This window comes from Akebia trifoliata, chromosome 16 (genome assembly GCF_017979445.1).
Source record: "Akebia trifoliata isolate Shusen 1 chromosome 16, ASM1797944v1, whole genome shotgun sequence".
Taxonomy (NCBI): Eukaryota; Viridiplantae; Streptophyta; class Magnoliopsida; order Ranunculales; family Lardizabalaceae; genus Akebia; species Akebia trifoliata.
In genome coordinates, this window is record NC_141390.1 from 18,093,360 (window position 1) to 18,116,843 (window position 23,484).

At 34.2% G+C, this 23,484-nt stretch overlaps 1 protein-coding gene across 1 annotated transcript; it reads right to left on the reverse strand.

Moving 5' to 3' along the window:
• Window positions 1-6,475: 6,475 nt before the first annotated feature.
• Window positions 6,476-15,177, reverse strand: LOC147382695 (6,7-dimethyl-8-ribityllumazine synthase, chloroplastic-like). Its single transcript, XM_086428456.1, has 9 exons — window positions 14,933-15,177; window positions 14,691-14,827; window positions 13,785-13,880; window positions 13,585-13,680; window positions 12,238-12,316; window positions 11,103-11,149; window positions 10,942-11,001; window positions 9,482-10,804; window positions 6,476-6,612 (listed from the first exon to the last, which is right to left on the reverse strand). Exons 1-8 carry the CDS (start codon window positions 15,087-15,089, stop codon window positions 10,766-10,768), a joined length of 711 nt encoding a protein of 236 aa, XP_086284582.1. The 5' UTR covers window positions 15,090-15,177; the 3' UTR covers window positions 6,476-6,612; window positions 9,482-10,765.
• Between the last annotated feature and the right edge of the window lie 8,307 nt (window positions 15,178-23,484).

Genomic DNA, 23,484 nt, shown 5'->3' on the forward strand with positions numbered 1-23,484 from the left:
AATTATTTTAAGATAATTTGTGTTTTTTGGAAAAAAAAAAAAAAAAGTCCAAAGGGTTTTTATCATGAGATAAAGATGAGGGTGTGATTAGGAATGAGAAACATCGAACTCCTATAAATTGCCTTGACTGAAATCCTTCAAAATGGTCATGAGCAAAAGGATTTCCATAAGAGTGATTTTTAGGAGCTTTAATCAGATCATTACCACTACCGCTACGTCACTTGTGAAATCATGATCTAGGTTCTTGTGAATGTGATCAGAAGGATTTCGATGGGAGCGATTTTTAGGAGCTTTGATCAGATCAGATCAGATCACTACTGCCATGGCTACACCATTTGTGAAATTTGTTATTACAACTCAAAAAAGAAATGGATTAGACTTTCCATATCATTTAACATCTAGGTATTTTCAGTGTATTAAATTAATTGATTGTATTATTTGATGAATAATGTTGGAGTGACCTCAAGTTTGACTCAAGTTATGCTTTTCTGACGCGGAGGTGTGTATGAAATGAAACAATTGATGCTTTTCATTGAGATAAGAGTGAAAAGCATCTATGGTTTTGTGTGTAGTTCCACGTTAGCAAAGTGTGAATTGAGGTCACCTCAACACAACCATGTCTCGAGTTAAAGGGAAAGGTATTAGTTACGATGTGCTTGGATTGAGAGAAATTGAGAGAAGAAAAGGGAAAACACGAGAAAATAAATGTGTTTCTCTCTATTTCTCCTGTTTGGATTGTTAAGTGGGAAGAAGAGAAAAGAATTAGAGAGAAGGAGAGAAAAAAAAAATATATGAATTTTCTTTCTCTCCAAAAGTGGAGAGAAGATGAGAGAACTGGAAAGAAAACCTTCTAAAATATTTTATAATGCCAACTCTACTCGTAGATCTCTTTTAAGCTATTTTAAAATTTCAAAATTGTCTGAAGTTCTCTCTGTCAATCCAAACAAGGTGGAGAGATTGAATTTCTCTTCTCTTCTCTTAATAATGAGTTTCTCTTCTCTCCCCTTCTCTCAATCCAAACACAGTTTGAGGGGAAAAAAATGAGGGGTACCAAAGTGAAAGTTGGTATAAAGGGGGGCATCGAGAGTGCATTAATGAAAAGAGTGACCTATAAATGTCGATTACAAAGTGTGATCATTAAACCCCAAAGAGATGTGAGATTAATTTTTTCTCTTAATACTCTCTCTCCTCCCTTTCAATGGTGAGATTGATGATTCAAATTATCAAGATCAACAATTCAATTATCTAACATTTTCAACCGTCAGTATCAACATTTATGAATCTTCGATCTCGGCATTGAAATCAATGATTCAAATTCTCTCAATCGATCTTTTTACGATCATTAATCTCAACGTTTGAACATGAGTCATCGAGATCAATCATTCCGTTCAATGATCTTGACAACTTGAAACTTAAATCTCAACGATTAGAGAAAAAACTTAGGGTGCATTTAGAAAGACATCCCTATTAAATAGTTTTCCTTTATATTAAGCCAACTTCATCCATCGGCTGGTCCTCGTGTCTGTTTTTTTTTTCGAGTCTTTTATTGGAGAAACACTTGCTGTGTTGATACCTAAGCCAATTTATTGAAATTAATATCGGTTTTATTTTTTTTTATTTTTTTATTTTTATTTTTTCTGGTTGGGTAAATTAATATTGTTCCCAATATTCTATATTGGGTTTCTGGTTTTAAACTAACGAAGGGGTGAGTAGGTTGTGACACTTATCATGTTCATGAAAGATCCCTCCCCCAACAAACCTAGTCAAATCCACACAGACACACACACACACACACAAAATTGGGGCCTATCTTCCTATTATTTTCATTGTCATATTATTGCTTTAATCAAACCTTTGGGGTGTTTTTTTTTTCACTTTCTATCTTCTTTGAATGAAAATTTAGGAATATTACATCATATTGTTTCTCCTAAAATGACTTTCTTCACCAATGTTGACTGATTTCTTAATTTCAATTTGAGATTCCTAAAGCATGCTATTCCTCTACAAAGGTAAGTATGTATCTATTCTTCTTGATCTAAACGCAAAAACATTGGATCAGAGTAACATGGCATCCTTTTTAAATTCTTCATTTTATTATTTTTTTTAGTTTCAGTTTATACTTTATACAAGGGATGCAACTAGGTTCGGTTACATAGGTCGGTTCCACTAAATAGAACCAGAACCGAATCAAAATGTCATTGAACCAAAGCAACCCAAGCCAAACTAAGATCGGTTTTGGTTCGATTCGATTCTATGGGTTGCTAATATTCTATAAATTATAAATTAGAAGTACCATAATTTTAATGAAAAACGAACATAAAATAAACATAAGATTTCATACAATAAATCATTAATCTATGCATAAAGTTCATTAGTTTATTTATAATAAATTCTTTAATCTATATCCTAACTCCTAAAATAATCATATTTTATTAAGATATATATATATATATATATATATACATGAGGTTCAGTTCTATATAAGTTTGATCCAAGAACCGAACCAAATTGATTGGTCCTCAATTTTCTTCACCCAAAACAGAACTGCAACTTGTTTCAAACCGAACCAAACCACCCCAAAGTTATCGGTTTGGTTCAGTTTGAACCGGAACAAGTTGCACCCCTAGTTTATACCTCACAGATGGCATTAAAATTCTTATCATTAGGGAGTTTTGGTTTTGAGGATTTAGGGTTTCGGATCTGGCCCAAACTCATTTAGGGTCCCACACAAAATTTGGGTTCTCGGTTCGGGTTGGGTTCATGGATCAAGTTGATAACCAAAATGTTCCGTTAATGTGCCCGGTGGATTGATTTCAATGGATTTCTGACTCCCCATCCGAAACCCACAACAGATGGGTTATGCAAATTATCGATCGTTTAATTTACCAAAGGCACAAAGCCAAAGTTCAAACATTCCTCAATTCCAGAACAATCATGGTATGAAGACCAGTAAGGCCTTCAATGGATTGAGGTTGATTTGGAACCAATTCGATAAGCATCGGATTGGACCCAAAACTGATCTGATAAGAATTGGGTTGGATTTTTTATTTCAAAAGCGTTTCGGGGCGGATCAGATCGAATTCGATTTGATAATCAAAATAATGCTAACATACCATGTCCCACAATTGCACCTACCAAGTGATCTATTCTCTGGGATCGAAAACTGTCATTCAAGAATGCTTGATTCATGTTCGTAAAATCTATAGACTTCCATTCTCCTTCTCCTTGAGGGATGCAAAAGACGAGTAACTGTTCAACTTCTTCATCAATTCCTTCCTGGAGGGCTGGAGATGCCCTTCTTAGCTGGCTGTTTTATTGGTCTTGTACTCTCTGGTCCACATTCATCTTGTAGACACACTATACTTAGATCTAGGCATACATATCCCCCATCTTCAATAATGCAAAGACAGCAACATTCCTTCTTAAAAACTCAATCTAGGCTCCTCATCTCATTCATGAACGATAGATACCACCGTGAATCAAGTCATCTCAGTCTCAGGCAATTTTAAGAACCCTGCTCTAACATTGATTTATATGTGTTGGGTTTTAATCATTCGGTGTCCATGGTGTTTATGTCGATGCGAGCTCAAGTTTTAGCTATTGGATACTGGGCGCCACTTGTAATCATGTGTGGAATTTGAAGATGAGCCAGCTATTCATCTTAAACCATGTGTGATGAGCTTTGTTGCATACTTTATACAGTTTGACATTATAGTCTTACATATTCCATCGCCAACCGACACAAAATTTCGTCTCGTTTCATCCATCTAAACATTTTCTTCATACACACCTGTGATGTGTACGTGGAATTTTACTAAGGAGAATCAGGGTTCATAACTAATTGCATTGAACATGGTAGTGTAATCATGGTTACCATCCCACGCAACTGTCCAACCAGATGTGTACTTGAGATTTGGGTTTTTAAAGTCCAAATTTTAAAAAGTTTACACTTCGAAGACTATGAAACTTACAAGTAAAATCCTAATTGAATGTGCAAATGATCATTCTACTCTTCTAGGGGTGATGGAATATTTCTTTATAATTGTAATAGTTGAAGGAGGGCATGCAATTGTTAAGATTATTTTGGCTTATAGCAAAAACACCAACAGATAAAGGAGAGAAAAATAAATAAGGAATAGGGAATGGTAGCAAATTATCGATGCCTGTATTAGAATAGGAGTCAGAATCAGTGGTTATCTAGGAGGATAGCTAGCAATAAGCTCTTATAAGTTCTTATAAGGGCGACAAATGCACTTAGTCGGTAATTGATCATCCACAGGGCTAGTAATCAATTCTCCTTCTCATATGATCATTTGTCCTTTTTTAGCTTCCTTGTATAATTCTACTATCAAATACTTCAATATAGATGCTCAACACCCATCACCACTCTCTTTTCTGACATTTATTTTATTTTATTTTGATTCTAATGTTGACCTCAATGAGTTGATACTACCACCCCCCTCCTTAGTTGTGTTAGGTTCGAATAGTCTACAAATCTCTTATCCTCTTTCCATTAATACTATTGGTAGAGAAATATGTTATAAACTATCACAAATACCAAGATTAGACCAAAAACAACCTAGAAGAGTACACTAGTTATTCGTATGGGTAGTTAAGATTGTACTCGTAATTTTTCTAGTCTTCCGTCTGTACAAACTTCTTAAGTTTGAAATAAAGACCCAAATTCCAAGTACAGGTCTGATTGACAATTGCATGAGATGATAGTGAAGATTACTCTACCATTTCTGATGCAATTAGTTTTGCACACCAATTCCCCTTCACAAGATTCTACATATGCATCAAATCAGATGTGCCGAATAAAATATTTGGTGGACAGAATAAGACAAAATATTATGCTCCTTCGTGATGGAATAGGTAAGACTATAATAATGTTAAAGCACATTGTTGAAAATGGAGGAGAGAAAAACGCTACAATCTCTAAGTTTGCCTCTTCGTATTTAGGATTGTGGTTGAACATACTTAAATTTTTTTGTCAGACCTAATTCAGGCCTACTAATGATTTTAGAATTCTTTCGGTTTTTTTTTTTTAATAAGCAGAATTTCATGGGCGAGTTGACCGAACAAGCAAAACAGATACAAAACGACTAATCTCTAACAATACAACAAACCCCTACCCAATTGCTCACAATGTTTGACCCCCCCTCCCCAAGCTCTTTAAAAACTTTAGACCAAAGAAACAACAAACTCAAAATAGAAAAGATGAGAGACTGGGGAGCCAGACTTTTCCCCTAAAAATTCTGTTGATGCGCTCCCACCAAATGCCCCAACAAACTGCAAAAAGAGTAATACTCCAAAGTAGCCTCTTAACCCTGGAGAAAGAGTTCCCAAGCGCTGTCCAAGATTCAAACAGCGATAACACTGATCTCGGAAGGCAATCTAAGAAGGTAAGTCAATCAGATTTGTTTTGGAAGGTGTAAGTGTCGAGAATGGTTTGTAAGGTTATTTGAATTTGGAAGTTACCTAAGCCAAAATCTATTCTTCAAAGAAGTTTTCATTTTCGATCAATCAAATGAAGGAAACATGCCTCAGCAACAACCAAAATCTCCAAGATTTATGTCTATTAATCAATGGCCAAATTTTCCCTCCCTCCCTCATGTTCCAAATCTCTCTTGTGTGTGCTTGCAAGTTGTAATAGAGTTATTGGTTGAGTCTTTGTAACTCTTTCATTATACTATTTCAAAGTTTAGTGGATTACTCTAAACCTAATAGGTTACATGGATTTTTTCCACGGATTGGATTTTACCACATAAAATTTCCCTATTCAATTGGAATAATTTTTGTACTTGCACAAATTGAATCCAAGCAGTCACGATTCATCATTTTTTTTTAGATTCAGGGTAGGACTATGGTGAGTTTGATTTATGCCCAAAAAGGGACAGGAAATTAGAGCCTCAGATAAACTCCAGAATAATTTGAATTCTTAAGCTTCAAGAAAAGGGTTTTTTTCTTCTCAAAAGAAGTGATTAACCTATCAAAATAAAATTTCTACTTGTGTTTCATCCTTTTTCTGTTGTTTACTATTACTTTTTTGTGATTCATTAGCATCACTATAGTGAGCACACACTGAACAATACTTTTATATTAACATTTGATTTCATTGTCTCACAAAAAATCTTGGGCATCAAACCAATCCAAGATTTGGAAATTAGTCATATTAGAGAAGACCACACCAAAGAAGAAATTTTATGATACAAAGGTTCTTCTCAATAATTTCTTAAAAACAATCCAAACATTAAATAAAAATAAAAGATGGTCTACCCATCTTTTATACTCCATGAATAAAATTTGTACAAGAAAGGAAGAATGTCTTACAGGTTTCTATTTCAATCTTTGCCCTTCTTTTTCTTCTTGGCTTGCTTTTTCTCTGTGGTATGAAAGGATTCATAAATAATCTAAAAGACCATTTCAATGGAAGAAGAAATAAATACCAAGAAATGGGTTTAAGAAGCATTACCTAATCTCCTTTTTGCTTCTGATTTAGCAAAGAATTCCATCCATTCATCTGTCATAACAAACATTGGTTCTTCCTCTTCTTCTTCTTCTTCTTCAAATCCCTCTTGCATATCATTATCAAATCCCTCTTGCAATAACCTGTTTATTGGACAGAAACCATGAAATTAGAATCACACACACAAACATTAAATGCAGAAAAAAAAAAAAAACCCAAATAATCATCTAGTCATTCTTATTTTGATTATTATCAAGTCCAATTGAAATATAATCAAGAAAAAAAAAACCCAAATAACCATCAAGCCCAATTCACTTAACAAATAATCATAAAGTCCAAGGTGAAATTTTGTGAATCAAAGCATGCCCATTAAATGCAGGAAAAAAAAAAGATTTTTTTTTTATAAGCAAAAGGAAAAAAGCGTTTCAATATGAATCAAATCTCTTAATACTCATCTCAATCACGGAGTTGCAAAAAATCATAAACCCATCTCTCAATTCTGTAAATTCTGAGGGAAATTGGTCGATAACTAGCTTGAATCGAAACCCTAATAGCTTGACTTGAAAATAGAACACTTGAAATCGAAAGAAAAACACTCAAAAAAACCCAGAAAAGAAAAATCAATTGATAGAAAAAAAAAAAGAAAGAAAAAAACACTAACTGTGCTTCTGAACCACCGATTTCTTTACATTCTGAGACCTCCACATTTTGGTGTTGAGATGTAGAAACAGAAATATCAAATTTGGGCACTTGGGAAACTGCAGGAGAAGAAAAAGTAGAAAACAAGTGAGAATGAGAGTGACAATTAGGGTCTTGAAGCACACCACAGTGAGGTTTCATGATAAAAAATGGGTGGTAGTGGCAGTGGTGGTGGTGATGGAGGTGATGGAGGTGGTGGTGGTGGTGGTGATGATGTAAGAAGTGGTGGTGGTGGTGGTGAGGACAAAGAAGGAAGAGATGGTGATGATGGGTGGTTCCATGGGGAGCCCTGAAAGGCTCCATCATTAACTCTTTGAGAGCTTGGATTAGGGTTTAACAGGTGGAACCACCGAACCAGAGTGAGATTAGATGAGGGTTTTAAATTTTTAATGGAGGCGGCATGGTTTCAAAATTCGGTATAACGTCTCGTTCATGGACGAGTCTATTCGTCTTAGACGAGATAAACCATGTAACTCGGTTTATATTATTTATTTATATATAATTTCTACGAAAAATTTTTTATATAAAAAAAGGTAGATTAGATAATAAATATTTAAATTTAATTATTTTAATTAAAATATATAAAATCCCAAGTTTTACTGATTTGGCCAAAAATTTCAAAATATTGTTCGAATCATCTCGTTTATCTTGTAAGATTTTGCACATGTGAGACGCTTTGTTTATCGTCGTTAGAACAATGTCGAGATGACTCATAGAGACAAGGTTTAAAAAATAAATTCTATTGGAATCCAAACTTTTACTTACAATCGATCCTTCCTAAATTAATTTTTTGTATACAAATTTATGGATAAATTTGTGTATTATAAGTAAGAGTTGGTATGTTAATAGAATCTCTCAAATTAATTTGAGGGAGATGACTCGGGTGAGTCAATTCGAATTTGAAAGTGACTGGGTGAAATAGTCAATGTAAATCATCATTAACATTGAGTGGTTCGAGAAGGTAGGCCGAGTTGTTGGGTTTTGTCCTTTTTTACAGAATAATTGATTTTTTTTAATGATTTCGATATTTATAAAGAAATATGTTTTTTTGTGGAATAATTTTCTAATCTAATCCCTATAAAATGAGAAAAGTTATTTATTTAAATAGAATTATATATTAATAAATAATTTTAATCTAGTTAAACAATTTGTTCGAGAAGGAATGAGATGTCTGGGTGGGTCTCTTTTTACGAGCAACTTGTTTGAGATGAGCTCAATTCAAATCCGACGCAATTTGTTTGAGATGAGCTCAATTCAAATCCGACTGTTCATCCCAAGATGTGATCATATTTAGTGATATGGATCTTCGGTTAGACACAACAATTTATATTTATTTTTCTTATAAAAATCGTATACATGTCACCTCAAGATAAGTACAAATAGATTTTGAAGTCAAGATCCATATACCCTAATTCAAAAAATTAGAAATCAACACAAATATAAAAACAAATTACAAGAAAGAGATTGAGAGTAGGTATTATGAACAAACTGTTGTCCATCAAACAAAATCCACATATTCAACTCGAAAAACTCAAAAGCCTTATTGAGACCTTGGTGCATACCATGTGGAGGGAAAATCAACTATGGGTTAATCAGCTATTGTTCGTTTTCCCTCCTCATGATGTGCCCAGAAGCATTGGTAAGATTGGGAATCTAACTATGTTAGTCAGGTTAGTCTTAGTCTTACTGCTCTCCTCACAATTTACAAGTAGACTAAAACAACTTTGGGCATAGATAAATAAGTTTAAGATGTTTATTAAGTAAGGTATATGGTTTCCTACTGAAGTGTCATTACACTTGTTCGGACGTGGAATTGCTTTGTAGTTAAACTATACTAAAGGTCCGATATAAAAAAAGGGGGAGTGTTTGGAGGCCATAAAGAGAGCCAAACATTTTTCAATATATGGGTTAAAAATTTTGGAATGGGCTGATTTTTTGTGAAGATGATCTCTATGGTGAGGTCATCCTCACAAAAATTAGCTCATTCTGAAACTTCTAACCCCAATTTACAAGTTGAAGAATGACGGACCGTCAATTATTTTTGTAAATCATTTTTGATGGGGTAAGAGAATGGACTGATTTTTAGTGAGGATAACCTCCTCACCATAGAGATCATCCTCACAAAAAATCAGCCCATTCCGAAACTTCTAACTTGTATATTTAAAACTGTTTGGCTCTCCATGGGGCCTCCAAACACTTCCCATAAAAAAAGATGTTGAAATCAACTTTTAAGCATTTATGTTTGAGGAATTACCAAACTAATAAATTGGAGCAAAGAAGAAAGAATTAGAAATTAAGAGTGGCATATGTTACTTTATATTGGTCTTTTGGATCCTCTTTTTCTTTTATTTGATCTCCTTCCTCTTTCCTCTTCAATACCTTTAAGAAGATTGAAATAAAAAAGTGGAGTCAAAATAAGAATCATTCTTTCTTCACTTAGTTTCTAAGATAAATAAATTATTTGTGTGGATTTTGGATTTATTTTGAGATAAATGTATAATTCACAATCAATTTGGTGTGCTATCTCTTTTTCTTTTTGTGTTGATGGAAACTTGAACCAATTAATGGATGTGGGGCATGATGATCAGGAATATTAATGTGTGAATTCAAATTTTAAATCATACTTGCAGTGATAAGATATGTATAAGATCAGGCTTTCATCTCAATGTATTTTTTGACTAGAGTTTGTTGATATCTACAGCTTGAGATCATCTTTGGGGTTAAAGGGGCAAATGAGGAAACACATTAAAATTGGAAGGGTATTATTATTGAAAGAGAGGAGAACACGAAAGGTACAAGATATAAAATTAGAGGGTATTCTTGGAAAGAGAGTTGAGAATTCGGAGTTACTGGAGGAACTAATTATCAAGTAAGCTTGAGGTGATAGGTGCAATCATTCATCCTTGGAAGCAAACTGTATTTGTGATTTGTGCCCATAGTTTGAAAAATCGTTTCAATTTGTAGGTAAATGAACTTTTCTATTTGAATGAAATTCCAGAGCATGCTTTGAACAACAAAGACAACATAAACAAAGGCTACAAATTAATTGAAGATAAGGGTCGATTAAAACAACATTTTGGAAGTAACGCTTGAGATTAGCAAATGATAAGTTAGGACTTATTACTTAACATGGAATTTTAGAGAGCTTGATTTAAAGAGGAAACACATTAAAATTGGAAGGGTATTATACCAGTACCACCAATTGTACTAATGCCCCCATTACTCCAAAACCAACCCAATTGACGGTCCACCATTTTAATGGCCATGACCCACATCGCTCCAATGCTAACGAGCACATAGTATAAATCACTACCATAAATGGAGATAGTACAACTCAAATGTTCCCACATTCTCTTAAAAATGAATGAAATTTTATTACAGATAAAAGGCATAGAGGTGTTGCAAACAACTTTACATCACTATCTCGAGGAAACGGTTTCAAGGTAATGGAAATGTTTGGTTAAACTATCGATAAAAAAAAACCGCCTCTTACAGTTTTAGATCAAAAGTATGATAAACTCACTCAGTTCTTGGAGCAGATGCTGAAGGAAAAGGAGCCCAGAAAGTAATTAAATTGAGGCCTCATACCTACTACTACTACTTCAGATGATGTTCAAACAACGATGCCATCTCGATCTGCAGAAAACCACAAAACCACTAAAGAATTCAGTCATCCAACCAAAAAAAACTGCTTAATGAAGAAAAAAAAAGAGAGGAAATGTTAGGTCTCTTAATAACAATTCTCATTTCATGGTATTATATACTAAACTTACAGCTGTAAGAGCAGCCTCAGCACCTTTGTTTCCAGCTTTACCACCTGCCCGATTTAAAGCCTGTTTCATATCATCAAACACATACCTGTCATCATGCCTCACATCTATTTGATTTGATAATTAAATGGGGTAATTAAAGTGCAGGAATATCGTAAGTTTACCTGATCCATGTCATCGCAAGTCAGAACACCAAATATGCATGGAACTCCTGCAATATCAGCAAAAAAGAATACATTTACCTTCCATTTTTCAACCAAATCTATGGCTCTCTAGAGATCCTTCAAATTAGGGGACAGACAATACGGAAAAAGTCCTAACCCTTAAATAACTCTATCTTGACAGATTGATTACACTGAGAAGATTAAAAAAAACAATCAACTCCATCCTTCAGGTTTTTCCTATAATGAAGAAAGACCCAATTGTGGACCATTTGTTTATTTTTATTTTTCTTTTTCAAACTGACAACATTGGGAGCTAAGCACCTTTTTATTCAAAGAAGACAAATGATAACCACAAGCAGTTTTATGATGACCATAGTTACTTTTAGTTTGTTATATTTTATTTTATAAGTACAATTCTTATATTGGATTATTTGGAAGTATTTTCATATGAGATCATTGTATGAAATTCAAAACATTCGACATTGTATCCAACTGTAATTCAATCTCTCTGTTTCTCCTTATGAGTAATCATTGATATTTACATACAAGTAAACATTGATTATTGATTTATTCCAACCTTGGAGAGTAAAAATTAGGTAGCAAGCTCTTTTGGAGGAGATTGAGAATCTTGATAGGAACGAAGTCTTTATCCTTGGAGGAGAGAATTTCTCGTGCCAACTTAAAGGTGAATTTCAGAAAGTAACGTTGCTGGAAGAGATTAGTTGGAAACAAAAGTCTAGGGTGTGAAATGGCTCAGGAAGGGCGATAATAATACCAAATTCTTTCATCAAATAGTGAATACCCATTTCATATCATCGATTTGGATCAATGAAAGAATATTGGAAGATGATAGGATTAGAGAAGTACAAGGGTGTATGGGGAGGAAGGGGGTGTACATAGAATACATGAGTATTACATTTGCATTTAGAATATAGACATAGACATAGAGATTATGGTTGTGACTGAAAGTCTATGTAGTAGTTTAAGGAAAATGCACAAATAAAATAAAAGGTAGCCAACTTTTATTTGTGAGGCTATTAAAGCAAAATAATGAAAGAATACTAAAGCAAATCAATATAGGGCAAAGAGAAACAGATTTTAGATAATACATAAAGAAGAGCTTTGGAAATCCAACCTGAACTCAGACCCGCTGAAAGAACTCCAGATGCAGCTGAATTAGCAACAGCATCATAGTGAGAAGTATCACCTCTTATCTATTGACAAAAAATCTGGCTGCCGGTGAGTGTACAAGCAAGAAGCATGTACATGATATCACCAAAAGAAGGGGAAAAATGCACAAAAGCTCCCATGATGAGATACCAGTCATTATTATCGACACACGATATGCACATATGATATCACAAGAAGAAAAAAAAAACAACATTTTTAATGTTGAAAGGGGGCAGGTTAGCGGTTATTCCTTAAAAAGTGGGAACGTCAGTGAAGCATGTCTATCCTAAAAAGCATTTTTGTCTAATAATGCATTAAGAAAGTTACTAAGCTAATTCTGTTAATATAATCTTAAATATATCTAGAACTCAATGATGGGAGGTTCAAAATTGGAGGCAGTTAAAATCGATGTGATGCAGTTGTGTTAGCATTAGCCAATGGGATAAGAGGGACATGAAGTTCCCAAACAATAATATGAGAAGGCCAAAGGATGAAGGTGAAGAAAACAATGTGAAATAACTCAAATAAACGTATGGACAGAATGTGTAAAGAAAGCATTTTTTTATGATAGATAAAGACCTTATTAATAAAAGAAAAAAAAAAAAAAAAACAAACAGAAGTATAACTCCACGGGTTGAGAGAACATGCCAAGGTAATAAAAATGAAAGGGGGAAAACCATCCTACCATGGGTCAAAACAAACAAGCAAACCCAAGAACATCAAAGGTTTCCAAGTCATTTTTCATCAGTTGATAAGATAATAAAAAGGTCAAGAAGCATCTCACAAATTGGAGAACACAAGAACATCTCAATTATTTACCACAACGTGGACAAACCACATGTCATATGGAAGAAAGGGTTCCTCCAAAACTTCGAAGCAGGTTGGCCCATTTCAAAGCGCCCCCCCACACCAAACCACCACCACCGATTCAGTTGATAACACCTTCAGATAGATATAATCCCTCATAAGACCTTGTGTTATCTCTTTGATTACCTCCTTGTAAGGATTTGGGAGAATCTGATGCAAGAGCCCCTAGTGGTTGAGACTATAGTACAGTGAAAACGGAAAACGTAGAACCCAATCCTTTAAGAGCGATTATTGATTTATTAAATTTGATTCGAATAATCATTGTTAACAAGCAAAGAACTATTTAGACACTAATAAACTAATCATTCATTTGTCTTATAAATCTAGAAAAGAAAGAAATGTATGTCCTGAGCACAAAAAAATAACATATGGTAAAAACACACACCACATGGGTAAAACAATAGTATCTGGAAAAGACCAGTTGATATTGTGAAAGGAATTATACCACAGCTCCAATACACAAAACTGCTTGATATCTTCCCAATTTCCCAAGCCTTTCTGCAACAACAGGAATTTCAAAACTACCAGGAACCCACACAACCTGGAAAAAAAGTGCAGACAACAATAGACGAGCAAGTTTAGGCCAAGAAAGAACAAGTTATTAATATAGTTAAAAAGTCCATAATGCATCAAGGAAGTACATACATCAATATCATCTTCTCTAACTGAATATCTCTTGAAAGTCTCCAAAGCTCCCTCCAACAGAAGCTTCGTCACAACCTCATTAAATCGTGCTACAACCTTTATAATAGGAGTAATAAGATCATATAAATTACAGATATCAAAGGATAATAATCACTAAGAAGAACCCATCGAACTTCAGCTGAGACTTGTACAGATCTTAATTCCCAAATGGCAAAACCTACCTAACTGAGAAAAAAAAAATTTAATCCTATAAGAAAGAAAGAAATGATCAACTAAACACAACAATAGTGGAAATTTATAAATGTTGGATCGATGTAGAAAATCTCTCGCTTTAAAAGTAAGCTCCAAATCCCATTCAGAACTAATTAATAGATTTTACCCATCAGATTCCAAGCGATTCATGAACGTTAGAGATTAAAGTCCCTATTTATATACCACATTTTATATATAATCGCGTATCAAAACAGCGGGAAAAAAGACTCATCTTGCATAAAATTTACCATTAAAAATCATAAAATTCAATCTGGGAATTAAAACCCATGATGGGTACTTCTCTCACAAACCAAAATCCGGATGAGAAGTAAAAATTTGATGAAATCATTGAAACCCTGATGACATTATCCCCGAAACACTAGAATGTAGAGTTCAAAGCTTCTTCTTTTTTATTGAAATACATTATTTATTGAAGAGAGGAATTTACTGAGCTCATATATCCCCAAATTTGAACTTCAAACTGCATTTGGTTCTGGATATTAAACAGAAAATGAAAGAGCTAGTGGGAAGCCCAAATTTAATCCATAAAATTAAAATAAAACTATTGGTTAAAAAAAAAAGGTAGAACATGAAATACAATTCCGTTTCCGAAATTAAGCTTAACATGTCGGGAAGGGGTTAAGGAAAACTTACGACAGCGAAGCGAAGACCCTCTCCTCTGATTACAGAACCCACCAGATGCCGAACAGCAGCGGTTGGTGCGAACGAAGAGCAACAACTCTGTCTCTCAAAAGTCAGCATTTCAGTGTTGGGTTTAGGAGAAGCTGTGCCTGAATGAATCGAAACAATAATCAATCACTAACAGAGAGAGAGAGAGAGAGAGAGAGAGAGAGAGAGATATTAGAAGTCGAAAGGGAACTGGGAATGAAACTTACCTTGAATAGAAGTTGAAGCAGAAAAAGAAAGGGGGGATCTTGTAAAGTACCCACGTAGAGATGGAAGGATCCTTTGAGAATGGCGTTTTGGAGCAGAGCAAGACCAATGACTTTGTTGTAGTGGAAGAAAAAATTCCGTTGCAGAGAAGGAAGCCATACCTCTCTCTGTCTCTCTCTCCTCTCTGTGCAAATCTATAAAAGCAAGTTGGGTTGGTGGGTGAAGAAGAGGCAGGAATGGCAAACAGTGAGAGAGAGAGAGAGAGAGAGAGAGAGAGATACATTCTATTACCACGCCAACTTTTACTTCTAACGCACCAATCTATAGGCTGCTAATCGCTTAATTTAAATAGACGTCCTGAAGTGTGATATGCGATTCTAGTTTAAAGTCACTCCAACATTCTTCTTCATTTAATTCTCAAAACATGTTTTTCTAATGAATTTTCACTTCTAAAATTAATGGATTAATTGATAAATTACTAACAGAATCATTGATATGGTAAGATCAATTTGTAAATTACAAAAGTGACAAATTTATGAATTTATAGATTATAAAAACAATTAGTTCACTGAAAAGATATGTTTTGTGAATTAAAATGATTAGTGTACCATGAATTTTGTCATATTCAACTCATGAAATGAAGATTAATCTTAATTTAAAAAGGATGGTGTGTTGTAAGTAAAAGTTGGTGCTCCAATAATATCTCTCCGATTTCACAATTGTTAGATGCAAACCCATCTCCGATTCCCTTAATTTAAAAAGAATGGTGTGTTGTAAGTAAAAGTTGGTGCTCCAATAGAATCTCTCAGATTTCTTGTTAGACGCACATCCTCCAACACCACAGCAGTGAATTCAGAGTAGTGACATTTACTCGACAAACCTATTTGTTGCAATTTTATTATAAAAACTCCCTTACTTTATCAAGTTCTTACTTGAACAAATCTTACTTTATGAATCATGTTACTATGACTTAGTAAAATTTCAAACCGTACTAAGTATCATTGGACCCACATAGATAATCAAATTAGCTATCCAACAATATAGACTTCTAAGTTTCATGGAAAAATTCATATTCAAAATAAAATTGGATATCATATCACGTTTTTATTTGTCACGAATTGATGTAGTTAGAATCCACTCCAAAGTATGTTATGTAACAAATTAACATCATAAATTTAAATTTAAAGACGTGGATCCCCACTCCAAGTTTGCTCCATAACAAACTTTATAAAGTAATGTATGGTGGGTAACAAACTTTATGAAGTAAGGTTCTTTGGGAGTTGTGAGAACTCCAAGGGAGTTTTTGTAATAAAAATGCAACAGTTGGATCTATCGAGTAAATCTATCTTCAGGGTAAGTTCAAATTTTTTTTTTTTTTTTTAAGTTTCTATTGTTGCACCAACTTCTACTAAGAACACCTCAAGACCTATAATTCTTTGGTGATTTCATATGAATTGAGGTGCTTTTAATAAAAATTGATGTAGCAGTAGAATTAGGACTGCAACCTGGGCAGGTTAGAGGGTAAACCTAGGCCCAACCCAATTGGTAGAACCTCCAACCCAAACTCAACTCAACCCGATTATTGAGTATTGGCTCAAGCTTGATGTTTTGAAATCGGATTTAACTCGGGTTAGCTTGACTTAGGTTATTTGGGTGGGTTGGACAAGTTTGGGCTCATTGAATAACATTAGTTTCATTTTGATCAGTAAATAAATTTTATATCTAAAACATTCAACTTTAAGAAAAACAAAAAATCCACTACTAAATAAAATCACATACAATCACCAAATCCATCATTGAGAGAATATTTAGACCATATGAATAATATCTGATTGTCCATAAGCCATAATAATAAGATGGAATAAAAAAGTTCAATGCTCTCTCTCTCTCTCTCTCTATAATAATAAGATGGAATAAAAAAGTTCAATGCTCTCTCTCTCTCTCTCTCTCTCTCTCTCTCTCTCTCTCTCTCTCTCTCTCTCTCTCTCTCTATATATATATATATATATATATATATATATATATAGGGTCAGGTTCAAAGGACAACCATTTCAACACACATATAGACAACGTGTTTTGTCTTATATGGGCAAAAATGTTTGGAATGGACTGATTTTTTGTGAGGATGATCTCTGTGATGAGGGGATCATCCTGGCAAAAAATCATCCCATTCCAAAACTTGTAACCCCATCAAAATTGATTTACAAAAATTGGACGGTCTAGAAGTTTCATAATGAGCTGATTTTTGGCAAGGATGATCTCCTCACCACAGAGATCATCCTCACAAAAAATCAGTCCATTCCAAACATTTTTGCCCATGTAAGACAAAACACGTTGTCTATATGTGTGTTGAAATGGTTGTCCTTTGAACCTGACCCACATATATATATAGGGTAGCGTTCAAGGGCAAACTTTTTAGCAAACTTTTTGGCAAAACATTTTTCAAAACATGGGTTAGAGGTTTTGGAATGGGCTGATTTTTGGTGAGGATGATCTCTACGGTGAGGAGATCATCCTCACCAAAAATTAGCCCATTCCAAAACTTCTAACCCATGTTTACAAGCTGAAAAATCGTGGACCATCCATTTTTTGTAAACTGTTTTTGATGGGGTTAAAAGTTTTGGAATGGGCTGATTTTTGGTGATGATGATCTCCTCACCGTAGAGATCATCCTCACCAAAAATCAGCCCATTCCAAAACCTCTAACTCATGTTTTGAAAATTGTTTTGCCAAAAAGTTTGCTAAAAAGTTGGCCATGGAACGCCCCCCATATATATATGGGTCCCTTTCAGCAACAAACATTTTGACAAACATTTTGGCAAAACATTTTTCAAAACATGGGTTAGAGGTCTTGGAATGGGCTGATTTTTGGTGAGGATGATCTCTACGGTGAGGAGATCATCCTCACCAAAAATCAGCCCATTCCAAAACTTCTAGCCCCATGTTTACAGGTTGAAAAATCGTGGACCGTCCATTATTTGTAAACCATTTTTGATGGGTTAGAAGTTTTGGAATGGGCTGATTTTTGGTGATGATGATCTCCTCCCCGTAGAGATCATCCTCACCAAAACTCAGCCCATTCCAAAACCTCTAACTCATATTTTGAAAAATGTTTTGCCAAAATGTTTGTCAAAATGTTTGTTGCTGAACATTTCCCTATATATATATATAGGGAAATGTTCAGCAACAAACATTTTGACAAACATTTTGGCAAAACATTTTTCAAAATATGAGTTAGAGGTTTTGGAATGGGCTGAGTTTTGGTGAGGATGATCTCTACGGGGAGGAGATCATCATCACCAAAAATCAGCCCATTCCAAAACTTCTAACCCATCAAAAATGGTTTACAAATAATGGACGGTCCACGATTTTTCAACCTGTAAACATGGGGCTAGAAGTTTTGGAATGGGCTGATTTTTGGTGAGGATGATCTCCTCACCGTAGAGATCATCCTCACCAAAAATCAGCCCATTCCAAGACCTCTAACCCATGTTTTGAAAAATGTTTTGCCAAAATGTTTGTCAAAATGTTTGTTGCTGAAAAGGACCCATATATATATATATATAGGGAAATGTTCATCAACAAACATTTTGGCAAAACATTTTTCAAAATATGAGTTAGAGGTTTTGAAATTGGCTGATTTTTGGTGAGGATGATCTCTACGGTGAGGAGATCATCCTCACCAAAAATCAGCCCATTCCAAAACTTCTAACCGATCAAAAATGGTTTCCAAAAAATGGACGGTCCACAATTTTTCAACCTGTAAACATGGGGCTAGAGGTTTTGGAATGGGCTGATTTTTGATGAGGATGATCTCCTCACCGTAGAGATCATCCTCACCAAAAATCAGCCCATTCCGAAACCTCTAACCCATGTTTTGAAAAATGTTTTGCCAAAATGTTTGTCAAAATGTTTGTTGCTGAAAGGGACCCATATATATATATATATATATATATATATATATGCGTGTGTGTGTGTGTGTGTGTGTGTGTGTGTGTGTGTGTGTGTGTGTGTGTGTGTGGAAAAGGATGCATTAAAAAAATTCCTAAATATATATATATGGGGGGCGTTCAGTGGCCAACTTTTTGGCAAAACATTTTTCAAAACATGAGTTGGAGGTTTTGGAATGGGCTGATTTTTGGTGTGGATGATCTCTACGGTGGGAGATCATCATCACCAAAAATCAGCCCATTCCAAAACTTCTAACCCCATCAAAACAATTTACAAAAAATGGACGGTCCACGATTTTTCAGCTTGTAAACATGGGTTAGAAGTTTTGGAATGGGCTGATTTTTGGTGATGATGATCTCCTCACCGTAGAGATCATCCTCACTAAAAATCAGCCCATTTCAAAACCTCTAACTCATGTTTTGAAAACTGTTTTGCCAAAAAGTTTGCCATTGAACGCTACCCTATATATATATATATATATATATATATATATATAGGATCACGTTCAATGGCAAACTTTTTAGCAAACTTTTTGGCAAAACATGAGTTAGAAGTTTTGGAATGGGCTGATTTTTAGTGAGGATGATCTCTACGGTGAGGAGATCATCCTCACCAAAAATCAGCCCATTCCAAAACTTCTAACCTATGTTTACAAGTTGAAAAATCGTGGACCGTCCATTTTTTGTAAACTGTTTTTTATGGGGTTAGAAGTTTTGGAATGGGCTGATTTTGGTAATGATGATCTCCTCACCGTAGAGATCATCCTCACCAAAAATCAGCCCATTCCAAAATTTCTAACTTATGTTTTGTCAAAAACTTTGTTAAAAAGTTGGCCATTGAACGCCACCCATATATATATATATATATATATATATATATATATATATATATATATAGGGGGGCGTTCAATGACCAACTTTTTGGTAAAACATTTTTCAAAACATGAGTTAGAGATTTTGGAATGGGCTGATTTTTGGTGAGGATGATCTCTACTGTGAGGAGATCATCATCACCAAAAATCAGCCCATTCCAAAACTTCTAACCCCATAAAAAAACGGTTTACAAAAAATGGACGGTCCATGATTTTTTAGCTTGTAAGCATGGGTTAGAAGTTTTAGAATGGGCTGATTTTTGTTGAGGATGATCTCCTCACCGTAGAGATCATCCTCACCAAAAATCAGCCCATTCAAAAACCTCTAACCCATGTTTTGAAAAATGTTTTGCCAAAAAGTTTGCCATTGAACGCTACCCATATATATATATATATATGGGTCCCGTTCAGCAACAAACATTTTGGCAAAACATTTTCAAAACATGGGTTAGAGGTTTTGGAATGGATTGATTTTTGGTGAGGATGATCTCTACGGTGAGCAGATCATCCTAACCAAAAATCAGTCCATTCCAAAACTTCTAGCCCCAGTTTACAAGTTGAAAAAATGTGGACCGTCCATTTTTTGTAAACCATTTTTAATGGGGTTAGAAGTTTTTGAATGGGCTGATTTTTGGTGATGATAATCTCCTCACCGTAGAGATCATCCTCACCAAAAATCAGCCCATTCCAAAACCTCTAACCCATGCTTTGAAAAATGTTTTGCCAAAATGTTTGTTGTTGAACATTTCCCATATATATATATATATATATATATATATATATATATATATATATATATATATATATGTGGGTCCCATATATATAGGTCCCATTCCGCAACAAACATTTTGGCAAAACATTTTTCAAAACATGGGTTAGAGGTTTTGGAATGGGCTGGTTTTTGGTGAGGATGATCTCTACGGTGAGGAGATCATCCTCACCAAAAATCAGTCCATTCCAAAACTTCTAGCCCCAGTTTACAAGTTGAAAAATTGTGGACCGTCCATTTCTTGTAAACCATTTTTGACGGGGTTATAAGTTTTGGAATGGGCTGATTTTTGGTGAGGATGATCTCTCTGATTTTTGGTGATGATGATCTCCTCACCGTAGAGATCATCCTCACCAAATATCAGCCCATTCCAAAACCTCTAACCCATGTTTTGAAAAATGTTTTGCCAAAATGTTTGTTGCTGAACGGGACCATATATATATATAGGCTAGATCTTGAGTTCAAAAATGAACAACTACTGAATTCCTAGAGATATATGTGTATCTATCTATATATATATATATGAACAGCGTTATTACGACTCCTATTACGACTCACATTGCGACACACTATTTTGTCTTATATGGGCAAAAATGTTTGGAATGAGCTGATTTTTTGTGAGGATGATCTCTGTGATGAGGGGATCATCTTGGCATAAAATCATCCTATTCCAAAACTTCTAACCCCATCAAAATTGATTTACAAAAATTGGACGGTCTAGAAGTTTCATAATAAGTTGATTTTTGGCAAGGATGATCTCCTCACCATAGAGATCATCCTCACAAAAAATCAGCCCATTCCAAACATTTTTGCCCATATAAGACAAAATGGTGTGTCGCAATGTGAGTCGTAACAGGGGTCGTAAGAACGTGCCCTATATGTATATATACACACACACCTTTTATATTTTTATATTATATAGGCATCAGGTTGAGGTTGAGTTGGGTTGTTTAATCCCTCAACCAAAGCTTTGACTCGAATCGAATTGAGGTCGAATTGAGATACTCTAAGCTAGGCTCAACTTATCTTCTACATAACTTGACTCAGGCTTGTCGATCAATCGGGTCGAGTTCGGGCCAATACGGACAACTTGCATCCCTAAATAGAATCTCTCAAAAAATTATTTTTTATTTTTCAATATTATTATTGTTGTGCAATCAAGATTAGTGATTGTTGATCATAATTATTAGGTGGGTTGTGAAGTTCTCATTAACATTTTATGAATATTTTGCTATTATCATCTATCCATTAGAGAATTCCTCACTTTCAAAAATGGCATATTTGTTACTTTATTTGTTAAAAAGTAAGGAATTCGTCAATTCTGAACATGATGAATGTACTATTGAATAGAATTTCACTATTGGTCATTGAGTAGATCATCATAAGATACTAAGATGCAAATATAATAATAATTAAATGAAAACGTAAATCGAAAGCCCTCTAACTAAAATTAGTGTTTATTTAATTGCACAATAAAATCTAAGGAAAATAGTTTGTCGTGGAAAACTTAAATTTGATGGTGTTTGAGTGCAAAACCAATTTTAAAAATCTAGAAAAAATATTTGTCGCACGCATGAAATTTGCCGCTTAAGGTTGTTAAGTATTCACTAATTTACTTGTTTAAAAGTAATGGATTAATTGCTTTTGAAGGTGACTAATGTATCACTCGATAGATATTTTCAAAATACATATTAATACTAGTGAATTGGACATTCAAAAAAAAAAAATTATGCTCTAATTAACATTAGAATGGGAGTTTGTCATTTTTAAATTAAAAAACAACAAATTTGTCACTTTCAAACAAAAAAGAAAAGTGACGAATTTGTTGATGTTTCAAAAGCAACGAATTCACTATTGTTTTTTATTTTGTTTAAAAACTGCAAAATCCAACTCCAATCTTATTAATGGCATTTTAATCTGAGTATCTATTTTGCTATTATTATGTATGAATTTTGGGTATTTCAAAAATATCTATCAATTGATGAATTTACTACTTTTTTTGTTTGAAAATTGCAAAATCCAATCTTAATTAGAGCATGACCTTTGATCTAGGTATCCGTTTCACTATTAGCAGATAGGAATTTTAGGTATTTTGTGAAGAATTATTCAATGACGAATTCGTCAAATCTACCACTTTGCAAAAGTAACAAATTTGTTATTTTTGAGATTAACAAATTCTCCATAGATATTCATAGAGTACCTGAGATGTATAAACAATAATATCAAACTAAACATCTAGATTAAAAGTTATGCTACCGATAAGAATAGGGCGGAATTTTTCCGCTTTTAAATATATAAAAAAAAAAGTCAATTTACCACTGTCAATTGATCATGTTACATGTTTGTAGTGCACAATGTAGCCCTGAAAGGTCTAACAATTTAAAATATATATATATATATATATATATATATATATATATATGTATATATAGGGTCACGTTCAAGGGCTAACTTTTTGGCAAAACATTTTTCAAAACATGAGTTAGAAGTTTTGGAATGGGCTGATATTTGGTGAGGATGATCTCTACGATGAGGAGATCATCCTCACCAAAAATCAGTCCATTCCAAAACTTCTAACCCATGTTTACAAGTTGAAAAATTGTGGACCGTCCATTTTTTGTAATCTCCTCACCGTAGAGATCATCCTCACCAAAAATCAGCCCATTCGAAAACTTCTAACTCACGTTTTGAAAAATGTTTTGCCAAAAAGTTGGCCCTTGAACGCCACCCATATATATATATATATATATATATATGGGAAATGTTCAGCACCCTAAGTTTTACCACACACTTTAACAAATGTTTTTTGTCTTACATGAGTTAGAAGTTTTGGAATGGGCTGATTTTTGGTGAGGATGATCTCTATGATTAGAAGATCATCCTCCTCAAAAATCAGCCCATTCCGAAATGTTTAGCCCCATGTTTACAAGTTGAAAAATAGTGGACCGTCCATTTTTTGTAAA

Bases quoted from the DNA above. Each gene is read 5' to 3' on its own strand.
- LOC147382695 (XM_086428456.1), bottom strand. From the start codon at position 15,089: ATGGCTTCCTTCTCTGCAACGGAATTTTTTCTTCCACTACAACAAAGT. The intron at 13,881-14,690 runs GTAAGTTTTCCT...CCTATTATAAAG, and splicing joins AGGGTCTTCGCTTCGCTGTC to GTTGTAGCACGATTTAATGA. The intron at 11,002-11,102 runs GTAAACTTACGA...GATATGAAACAG, and splicing joins CTTGCGATGACATGGATCAG to GCTTTAAATCGGGCAGGTGG.